Raw genomic sequence first — 11,666 nt, forward strand, 5'->3', positions numbered from 1 at the left:
CATGGTGAAACCCTGTCTCTACTAAAAATACAAAAAATTAGCTGGGCATGGTGGCGCGTGCCTGTAATCCCAGCTACTCAGGAGGCTGAGGCAGGAGAATTGCCTGAACCCAGGAGGCGGAGGTTGCGGTGAGCCCAGATCGCGCCATTGCACTCCAGCCTGGGTAACAAGAGCAAAACTCCGTCTCAAAAAACAAAAAAAAAAACACAAAAAATTATAACCTAGGTCTCCAGGAGTCTTTGTTTCATTATTTCTTAGGTGCAGGTGAGCTGGAATGAGATAGCTCTTCACAAAGCACATGGTGGCAGTCTGCATTTCAGAGACACAATATAAATCCACACAGAGGGTATTTTTAGCATGTCACATAAAGCCCAGATGCAGTGGTCAAACATGCAGTCTAAGGCCTGGAGCTCACTGGCTAAGTCAGTCTCCGCCTCCTCCTGGGACCCCGGTTTTTTCATTGGATCAGATGATTTTTTAATGTACTCCTGATGTTTTGATTCTAGGAAAATTAATTCTGCCACCTTTTTTTCTTGGTACTCTTAGCTATTCCACATACCATCTCAGTTGCAGAGCTGGGTGCTGGAAGGCAGGTAGATGGCATAAACTGGTGGCTTACTTGGTCCACTTACTAATTTTGCAGTTAAGAGCCTGGAACTTGGGTCCCAGAGTTCTCTGTGTTTTATACAATATATTGTATAAAACAATATATTCTTTGTACAATATATTCACTATAAGGGGCTGTAAAGCCAAATGCATCATAGGGGATACCTACAATCCAAGCAGATATACTGTAATTGATGAAAGCAGGTAAGAAAACAACAGGGAAAGGAAAGAATGGTGGGTTCTGGAGGGGGCAGCTCAGTCTAACGGCAGATACATTCAGTTTTTAATAACACTGTGAGGCAAACAAAACAAGGCCTGATTTGTCCTGCAGGCCTCCACAGTCTTGATCAGTTAATGAAATATGCTTAATATGGATCTAAAGATAGGGAAAGTACTAGAATGGACATGTAAGCCCTGATTAAGCTTGCCCTTGCAGCTGGTTTTCTCAGAATGCTAACACTGTATAATGTCTGCATTTCCCACTGCTTCCACTGGGGGCTGGATCTGCACCCTTAGCTGTAACTCCTAGGAGCAGTTAGGGCAACAAGCAAAGGGTCCTACAGAAGGAATATACATGTCAGTTCGCATATGAAAAATTCCAATCAGGAGCCCATACTCTAGAGGCGGCTGCTGCAAGCTCTTCAGTCACCAATTAGCACTAGAAGGTTAGTTGTCGTCATGGGCATTATAAGTGGTTTTTGACTGGTGAACTGAGTAGTGTAAAAGACGTGGATTGTTCATGAGCACTGCACACACACATTCACCTCACACAGGCTCAGACCTCACACATGCTGTAGTAAGTATCTAGTGAGTCTAGCAGCCCAAATACTCTGGAACAAAGTCCTGGGCCCAAGCAACCACTGTTATATTCAGCCTTTAACCAAGGAGCGTGCAATAGCTCTGACCAGGTTTGTCGGAAAGCTGTGTCAAGTGACCTTTTCATGTAAGGTGCTTGCTGGAGCAGTTAGAGAGCCGAGACTTCACCAGTCTTACAGAACAAGGTACATGACTGTCTGCTTGCTAATAAAGTTGGTAGATGTCTCAGAGTTCAGTCTGGCAACTTGTCTGAGCAAGAGCCCTGTCTCCTTAACCTACCTATAACTGCGGAATCTACTATCACTCTCTCCCAAAACTTACTAGTTGTGCCAGGAAAGTACATCAGAACAAGGCTGGAAAGCACAGCCCGTCAAACCTCTGAGGGAGATAAATTGCTGCCCTCAGAGATGGTCTACGGCTCAGAATAGATACCTGAAAACTCAGCCTTGGCTAGGAAAACATGGGAAAGGAATTAAGAACACTGGGCTTCCCCCCAGTGCCCTGATGTGGGTCCCTGGGAGGCCTCATGTCACTCACCATGCTCCTCATACGGATCATTGGGGTCATCAGCCACCAATTCTGCATTGCTTGGAGTTTCATGGTCTTCTTTGGTTACAAATATGATTCGATCCTTCCCTAGTGTTTGGAAAATGGAGGAAGAAATGTTTCATTCAAGAGCAGTGAATCAGCTTTAAACTCAAAGCAGCTGCCACACAAACCAAGTTTGAAGACTGTCCCATATGCCACCCTCATGTGAGGTGACCATCAAACCGTTCTTATACGCTGGGGGAGGAAACGAAAGGGGATAGATAAGGGGCAGGGCAGGAAAAAAAGCACTGAAGAAAAAACAGTGTCCTAGGGTTTTTGTTTTTGTTTTTTTGTTTTTTTTGAGACGGAGTTTTGCTCCTGTTACCCAGGCTGGAGTGCAATGGCGCGATCTCGGCTCACCGCAACCTCCGCCCCCTGGGTTCAGGCAATTCTCCTGCCTCAGCCTCCTGAGTAGCTGGGATTACAGGCACGCGCCACCATGCCCAGCTAATTTTTTGTATTTTTTTAGTAGAGACGGGGTTTCACCATGTTGACCAGGATGGTCTCGATCTCTTGACCTCGTGATCCACCCGCCTCAGCCTCCCAAAGTGCTGGGATTACAGGCTTGAGCCACCGCGCCCGGCCTGTCCTAGGGTTTACCCACAGGGTTCAGAATTCATCAAAGGTCAAAGGAAGACTGAGCACATTGGCAAAGCGAGTGTGCAGTGATGTGGGTTCTCAGCCTACAGATCACTGCAGCCCACACAGCTGATGCGACCACAGGCCCCTGGCTCTGAAAGGCTGAGGACACAGGTGGCCTGAGAGTGCCCATGGCCAGCACCCTCACTAGGCCTCTGAGCTCCTAATCGTGGCCAGAAGAAGGAAGGGTCATGGTGAGGAACACTGAAGCCAATCCATTTCCCACAGTCTGAGAGGCCTGGGGACCATTTCCCAACAAGTATAATAACTGCGGGGGTTGTGGGGGAGCAGCAGAAAGAGCACTTCTTAGATGTTCTTAACTGTGACCATCTGCAGTTTATTATTTTAGGACAGACCCAACAGTGGTTAGGGTCAGGACTGCGGTCCTGTGAGGACCAGCATGGAAGAGCCAGCATGCCTAAAGTGCAGAGCACCTTGTTCACAACCAGAGCCCTAGCCCTAGGGCCTGGGTGCCAGAAGGTCTGATGGCTCCAGGAAAACAAACCAGTGATAGTCAAATGCATTTTATATTAGGAGCTTTTCCTCATGGGAGGCCGAGTGAGCACAGAAAAGCACATCAGTCCTGGCCAAACCAGGGTGGGTGCATTAACTGCCTTACAGTGACCCCCATGAAGTATTATCACCCTCAGCCCCCATCGAGTAGAGCAGAAAACCAAGGCTGAGTGGCTATGCAAGCAACAAAGCAGGCCCTCACAGCCCTCTCTGCCACACCTTGTAGCTGTCACCACCACCTCATCTTCCTGAAAACTTTGGCCATCAGCTAACCACAGTGCAGGTATGCATCAGATATTCCCATTGTGAGCAAGGAGCACCTTGTCCTCAGTACCCCACACTGCATGGTGGGTCATCAGCTCTGAGTAGTGATTTGCTGGGTCATACAGGACAGGAATCTCTGAAGTCGGCGCTGTTAGAGATCCTTTCCACACACCCACACTGCCTCACACCAACATTTGCACAAGAATAATGGCAGCTAACACTCAACAAAACATCCTCAGCACAGACAGGGCCAGGACCCCAAACCCACTGGAGGCTTCTGCTCCCAGAGCTGGTCTCTGCCTCAACACCCTGCATATTATCTGACAGAAGACTGCTTTTCCCTGTGGCTGGCCTGGGAAAGTTTTGGACCAGGCAGCCAGGGCTTGTTAAAATACCTCATAACCTTGGTAATTCTGGCCAGTTTCCAAAATACTCAAAAGCAATCTGTAAAAATGTTGAACACTAAGCAGAATGAGCTGATGCAAATTTCTCAACTCAGTTCTGTTAGTTTTGTTTACAAAGACAGCAGCTTACCGCTGCCCAATGGTGAGGCCCAGTTACAGGCAGAAAAAGGATCCAGTAAAGTATGGAGGGCCTCCTGGGGTTTGCCATACATACAGAGACCAGGCCTCACCCAAGAAAAGCTGAATTGTGCTCTCTGCCATGTCCATATAGCTCACAGGCTTTCACAGATAACTGTGATACACAGGTCAGGAAACACCAGCCTAGCACAATCTCACTGAGAATTCCAGGTCCCCCTCACAGGGCCAAGTCCTCACATGTGCCTTCCTGGACATTTTCCCTTGGAGCACAGTTCACACTGGATCGAAGGTAGAACTGTAACAGCTGCATCTTTTACACATTTTTGTCCCATGCAATGTGTTTTACATCTGTGAGTTCACTGGTGGGTATTACTTTATCTCTGTTTTATAGAAACCACAGGAGCTGAGAAACAGACCAAAAGGCATGTAGTGAATGAAGGCAGAGCAGGAACAGAAACTCTGGTCTGAAAAATCTGGCGTGTGTCCTCTGCAAACTGTCACATGCTTGTCCTGGTGGGTCTTTGCTTTCTGGAATGTTTAAAAGCAGATTCAAGGACTGATGCAAGGACAAAGCTTACTTATTCCTAACAGACCTAACTGTGAAAGAAAGAACTAACTGGTCGGACTAGTCATAAGATGCCAACTAGTGGGACAATCAGCTAGACTAGTTCTCATGACATTTCTCAACAATTTCTCCAGAGAAATAAAATTTTAAACTGCTTGTGTTTTTATTTCCAAGATAAGCTTTAAAAGCAGAGGCCATCATGGCTGGAATGGAGGGAGTGATGGTGGGAGATGGAGTCATAGAGGTGAGGGATGAAGCTCACTGGTTTGTTTTCCTGGAGCCATCAGACCTTCTGGCACCCAGGCCCCAGGGCTAGGGCTGTGGTTGTGAACAATATGCATGCTCTGAAGGTGGATAACTACCTTAAACCCTCTGGCTCACAGTGCCTTCAATATCAGAGAGAGTCTGAGTTCAAATCTGAGCTTAAGCACTTCCCACTGTGTAAGCTCAGGTACACTCTGGGCCTCAGAAACCAGTTCTTACCACCAGCTCCACCTACCTATCTCACATGGTTGGGGAGGTGAAATGAGTTTCTGCTGTCAGCTGAAATCCCACTCAAAAGACGGTAACGTTTTTAAAGAGTATCAACTGACAAGGATAGCGTGGCCAGTAAAAGAGACAATCACAGGCTCAGAGATGTCAACAATGTTTTGGAAATGGGAAGGCTGATGGTCCAGCGCTCTCTGACTTAATCAGTGAAGAAAGCTGAACCCAAAGTGCACAAGGAGGAAGTTACCCAGAATCAACTTAGTCCCCACCCCAGAACCTTGATAAGAGTGGGGAACTGGAGGCCCGAGGGGTCACTCGGGGAGCAGGACTTCAGGGTGGGACTGAGAACAGAACTGATTGAGCAGTATACCAAGACACCTTCCACTCCCAACTGTCTAGTTTTACTCTTGGTAGTGCCATCCCCAACTCGTCTTTCTCCATCAGCAAATTGGAATGGCTCCATATTCAAATACATCCAGAAGGAGCTTCATCCCTCACCTCTATGACTCCATCTCCCACCATCACTCCCTCCATTCCAGCCACGATGGCCTCTGCTTTTACTTGAACATGCTGAGCACACGCCTACCTCTGGCCTTTGCACAGAGTGTTCTCTCCTCCAGGAGCACTTTCTCTTCCCTCAGGTACCCTCACAGCAATCTCTCCCTGCTTTCACCTCCTGCTCAGATGCCACCGTCCCTGAGCACTGCCCATCTCCCTTATCCTGCTTTATTTTTATCCAAAGTAATTTTCCTCACCTCACATACTACGTATGTTTACCACCTGTCACCGCCACTGGAATGCCAGCTCCTCAGAGGCAGCGATTTTTGTCTATTCTGTTCATTGCAGTACCACCAGAGCCCAGAATACTGCCAAGGACAGAGTGAGTGTTCAATATTTGTTGAAGCAAATGAATGGAGAAACAACACTGGATTAGGGCATGAAGATCCCAGTGTAAGGATTAAAGAGGAAAGAAATATGAAGGGTGGCTTTACAGTCAACAGTGAATAGGTTTATTTTAAACAAATAGGTTTATTTATTTATTTATTTATTTATTTTTTTGAGACGGAGTTTCGCCCTTGTTACCCAGGCTGGAGTGCAATGGCGTGATCTCGGCTCACCGCAACCTCCGCCTCCTGGGCTCAGGCAATTCTCCTGCCTCAGCCTCCAGAGTAGCTGGGATTACAGGCACGTGCCACCATGCCCAGCTAATTTTTTGCACTTTTAGTAGAGACGGGGTTTCACCATGTTGACCAGGATGGTCTCGATCTCTCGACCTCGTGATCCACCCGCCTCGGCCTCCCAAAGTGCTGGGATTACAGGCTTGAGCCACCGCGCCCGGCAACAAATTGGTTTATTTTAAACAAACCTGAGAGGGGCGGCTAGCTGAGTTAGGTCAGAGGCACACTCTCTCACTGACTAAAAGTTTTTTGATTTTTGTTTTTTTTAAGACGGAGTCTTGCCCTGTCGCCAGGCTGGAGTGCAGTCGCACAATCTGAGTTCACTGCAACCTCCACCTCCTGGGTTCAAGCAATTCTCCTGCCTCAGCCTCCCGAGTAGCTGGGATTACAGGCGCCCACCACCACACCCAGCTAATTTTTGTATTTTTTAGTGGAGATGGGGTTTCACCATGTTAGCCAGGATGATCTCGATCTCTTGACCTCGTGATCCACCCACCTCAACCTCCCAAAGTGCTGGAATTACAGGTTTGAGCCACCCACCGCCCCCAGCTGTGACTAAAAGTTTTTAAGGATTCAGGGTAGGAGAGTTTATCAGTGGCTTAGGCTGCTTCTGTGTCTCTTTGTTGCGCTTATCTGGGAGGGAGAGTTGTGTGTCTGTTCCCATACATCTTTCTGTAGCTGCAGGGGTACTCCCCAGAGTCTGCCTTTAGCTTCCCTGTCTTAGTGCACCTGAAGGGAAAGGAATGTGCTTCTTAAGGCCCACTGTTTTACTGGGACCCACTGTTTTACTGGGGCCCACTGTGTGAGCATGAAGTTCGCAGTTACCCAAGAGACCTTCCCCCACCTCCCTCTGTGCCCAAGCTGTCTTTTCTGTGTTTTACTGTCTGCTCTTTCTGGCTGCTTATAGTTAGAAGAGAAGAGATTTCCTTGAAATACATGAGGCTAGAAAGGGAGCTGGAACTTGGTGGCGGTGTTTGTCTGAGATGACGGTCCTGCTGCTCTGTCACCCAGTCTCAGCTGAAGTCAGGAAGACAGAATGGTCATCACCATTAAATGAGTGAGACCAAACAACTCCTTGGATGAGTAGTTTGATTTCCCCCATGAAAGGGAAGGATCTTTACATGCCAGAATCTCTCAGCCCATCCTCCCCAGAAGGAATGCCTCTGTGTCCTGCAGAGGAAGCAGTTTCTTGTCTCCCATGGTTGCTCAATCCCCAGGGTCATGTTTGAGAATGGCAGCCTGCACTAGGAACTTAGCTTCTTTCCTTTTGGCTAAGTTGATTCAATGCACCTGCAATACAATTCCAATTACTACTTTCTGAAGCTCAACCCAAGAAAGAGATCTAAAGCCAGAGGGAGTGGTGCCTGTGGTGTATTTTGAGTGAGGTAAGGGGTTTCTAAGAGTTTGATAAATCTGACTGCTGAGGACTTCCACGTTTAGAATCTAACCTCTTTGAAAGTTACAACTCCCCTGTATTTAGAAGGATCAAGTACAGGAATTGTGTCTGTGAAGAATATACAAATAGCTTTCAGACAGAGTGTAAGACGAATCCAAGTGTTAGAAGTTTAGCTCAACAAATCTTCCTTAGCTCCAGCTTTGTGCTACTACCTAGTGGTCACACCTGAATACGACACAGGCATCCAGTGGAGAAGCTGGAAGGGGAGAGATCCTACCTTTGTCCCTAACAAAGAGCTTCAGGGAGGGAAGGAGGTGAATAGACATTCCAGAAGGAACCACTCTGGGCAAAGGCTGGAGTGCAAAAGGAGGGTTTTAAGAAGTAGTGTTTGCTCACACACGTTCAGTATGGGAAAAGGTTTTCTTAAGAAAGTGACATTTAGCCGGCGCGGTGGCTCAAGCCTGTAATCCCAGCACTTTGGGAGGCCGAGGCGGGTGGATCACGAGGTCAACAGATCGAGACCATCCTGGTCAACATGGTGAAACCCCATCTCTACTAAAAATACAAAAAATTAGCTGGGCATGGTGGTTCGTGCCTGTAATCCCAGCTACTCAGGAGGCTGAGGCAGGAGAATTGCCTGAACCCAGGTGGCGGAGGTTGTGGTGAGCTGAGATCGCGCCATTGCACTCCAGCCTGGGTAACAAGAGCGAAACTCCGTCTCAAAAAAAAAAAAAAAAAAAAAAAGAAAGTGACATTTAAAAGGATCTCTGAAGCTTCAAGAAGCCTTCTCAGATCCCATAGAGCCTTTCACTAAACGGTCATAGCATGCTGGGCTTTCCTTTCACATCACTTATGACAGTGTAATCATGCATTTGTCTGGTGGTGTTTTAATGGCAATCTCTTCCACCATGCCAGGAGGGCAGAGAATGTGTCACCTTGCTCACTACTGTATGCCCAATGGCTGGCACATCACATGTGCTCTATAAATGTTGACTAAACAGGAGTGGGCAGGCTCTGCATTAGAAAGAGTAAACTAAGAAAGAAACACTATGGTGCTGACATGGAGAAGTGTGGGTAACCCAAGGCCAGGGAGTGAGGCTGAAAGCTCCTTGAATGCCAAACCAAGGAGTTGAACCTGAAGGCTGGGTGGCAGGTGGACCCCTGAAATAAACTTGCACAGGCAAGTGATTCACTCAGAACAGAGGGAAGGTATACGCATGATTCAATAAAGATCTGGGCATACATTGTACACCAGGCCCTGTGCTAGATGCTAGGGATTCCACAGCCCATCTGATGCTCTGAGCTTAGTGGGAGAAGACAGGCAGAAAATAAGATGGCAAAAAATAAAAAAGGTGATTTCAGAGAATTCAGGATGTGGAAGACACAAAGGGTCAGGAGGTGATATTGGAGCTAAACTTTACAGGGTGAGGCGTCAGCCATGGAAGAGCTGGAGCCAGGATATACCAAGCCAAGGAAATAGCCAAGAGGCCAAAGGCTAAGCAGCGAAAGAGCAGGAAGAGACCAGGCTGAAAAGGCAGACAGGGCCAGATCACATAAACTCTGATATGGTAAGGAGTTTGGGATCATTTTCCTAAATCCTACGGGAAACATAAAGGATCCGTGGGCAAAAAAAAACACAAAAAAAGGGACTTCTTAGGAGGGCAGTGGTATGGATAAGATAAATACTAAGGAAGGCCTATAAAATGAGTGCTTTCAATTCTCATTCCTCTCCAAACTAACAGAGATCTTTGAACCAGGAAAAGATAAGGCTCCAGGTTTTGGAGGCAGATGGACCTAGCTTCCCCCTCCCAGAGAAAACTGCCTCCTATAAATCCTCAAAGAAAAGAAGAGTCTGGTTTATCAGCACAGCCTCATTATACCGAAAGGCTCAAAAGTTATTTGCTCAATGAAGTAAATTAGAGACTCAGAGACCCGAAATTAAAAACAAGACAAGAGTGGTGAGAGCAGAGGACTTTGCTTATGGCACACATTCAGTAGTAATATGGGGAAATACAATAGTACTCATTAAAGAATGAGTCTTATGGCTTTATGACCCCAAGGAGAGGTTCTAGATGCAGATGGGAAGAGGCTCAGCATTTTAGGCTGAGCTAGTCTCTTAACTGGATGTTTAACTACAGGTAGGCCACCTCCTTCTCTGAGCTTCCAATTGCTTGAATTAACTGAGGGAGCTGGAACATTCACCAAAGAATTTCTGGGTGACTTCTAACTCTCTCTGTTGCTTTATAACCATCTACCCCCGCTTCTATGGTGCGAGAAGGTGCTTCATGAATATCTGCTGTATGAATGAAGCCCAACATCTCATTTTACAGCACTGGAAACCAGGGCCTGGAGGGGTTAGGTGGGAGCTCAGGGCCAAGGAGCCAGTTAGTGGCAGTGTGTGGGGAAGCCCTCCGACCTACAGCTTGTGTACTTCAGAGCCCTTGGGTAGAGTAACATCAAGGAAGCAGTAGGTGGTCGGAGCCCAACTCTGGAGTGGGAGTAGGCAGGGTACTTGCAATCCACTGGGCACTAGATTGGATAAGGCTTGTCTGGGGTCAGAATGCCCAGGCTCAAATGTGGTAACCTGCTTTTTGTCAGCTAAACCCGACTCTCTCTGAGAGCTATTCAGGCTGTAAAATAAGATGTTGGGCTTCATTCATACAGCAGATATTCATGAAGCACCTTCTCGCACCATAGAAGCGGGGGTGGATGGTTACAAAGCTACAGAGAGAGTTAGTTTCTTGAGCCGGACAGACTCCATCTTAGCTTCTTCATTTTAGTTATTTTCCCACCATTAAGTATGTAACTGTAGTACGTAGCTGGGGCAGGCTGACATCGGACACCTCCAGGAATGCATCTGTTGATAAGAGGCCAAGTGAAGTGGTACCAGCAGAGCCCGGGAATGCAGGTGCTGTGGAGCCCCAGAGCCCCCATTATCTGTAAGTTGTTGAGCTTTACCCCTCACACCTGGCACTGTTTTATTTCTCACGTACTAGTTTATCTTTTAACTTTTTCCTTACTCTGCTTCTGTGAAACAATTGCTTCCTGCTAGTTTCCCCCCTCCCTTTTCAAATTAGGGTATAAAAAACCCCTTAACTAATTTTGGGCGTTAACCACCTCTTGGTTGCCGGCGAAAATAAAGGACTCATAATTCAAACTCAGAGTGTGGCGCATACCTTGACTCGCTCGGATATAACACAAACCCCAGCTCCACGATTTGCTGGCTGAGTGGCTTTCGCCAAGTCTCCTGTGTCTACTAACTTTACTGACTCTTCCGTAAAATGTGACCAGTACCACAGCCTGACTTACAAAGGTCGCAGCGAGATCAGTGAGACAAGCCACGTGAGGTTCCTTGAACGGTGCCTGACAGGCAGCGGGGGGCTCGGAAACACTCCCGTTAGCGGAACTCCAGCACCCCAGCACAGCACACGCTACCCGGAGCGGCCACTTTTCCGGACGCGCCTTTTAAAGGCTCCAGCAAAATGGAAACACGTGGTGTATGGCAGGCGCGGTAGTAACAATTAACAGCCATCAATTCCCAATTACGAGCCACACGCAGCGAGCTCCGCACTTCCCGTGCCGCCTCACCGCCCAGTTTACGACTTCCCACGTACAGGCCCCTCTAAGGTCCGGGGTCGGGCTTCACTGTGACCTTGGACCAGCCCTGTTAGCCCCAGAGCCTCGGAATTCTCATCTGCAAAACTGAGGTGGCGACCCCCGGGCCAGCCAGCCCTGGATGGTCCCAGGGTGGCCACCTGGGCCGTGCCTCAAGGGGGCCCGCACCGGCGGCGTGGTCGCGAGGCGCCAGGGCCTGCGTGTCTGCCGCAGGCCCTCGCAGGCCCGTATCCATGGCAGCCCGCCCTCCCTACCTTCCTGCCGGCAGTAGGACATGGCTGCAGCCTGGCTTTGAGACCTTGCAGAAGCGGCGGCGGCAGCTACAATTTCACGCTGTGACCTCCCCCTCCTCAGGCAGGGCGGACGCCTCCGAAGCCCGGGCGGACCCGCCCCCTCCAGGCCTGCCCGCCGCGCGCCTGCCTCGGCAGCCTCTCAATCCCGGCCCGGCCCACCTC

At 48.4% G+C, this 11,666-nt stretch overlaps 1 protein-coding gene across 1 annotated transcript in view; it reads right to left on the minus strand.

Moving 5' to 3' along the window:
• CHCHD4 (coiled-coil-helix-coiled-coil-helix domain containing 4) overlaps nt 1-11,662 on the minus strand; it is a 29,107-nt gene extending 17,445 nt beyond the window's left edge. The window contains exons 1-2 of the mRNA XM_003926177.3: nt 11,466-11,662; nt 1,960-2,058 (exon numbers count right to left, since the gene is read on the minus strand). Of these exons, the coding sequence (XP_003926226.1) occupies nt 1,960-2,058; nt 11,466-11,487 (121 nt within the window). The 5' untranslated portion in view covers nt 11,488-11,662. The remainder of the gene's footprint in view (nt 1-1,959; nt 2,059-11,465) is intronic.
• Between the last annotated feature and the right edge of the window lie 4 nt (nt 11,663-11,666).

Source organism: Saimiri boliviensis, chromosome 8 (genome assembly GCF_048565385.1).
Source record: "Saimiri boliviensis isolate mSaiBol1 chromosome 8, mSaiBol1.pri, whole genome shotgun sequence".
NCBI lineage: Eukaryota > Metazoa > Chordata > Mammalia > Primates > Cebidae > Saimiri > Saimiri boliviensis.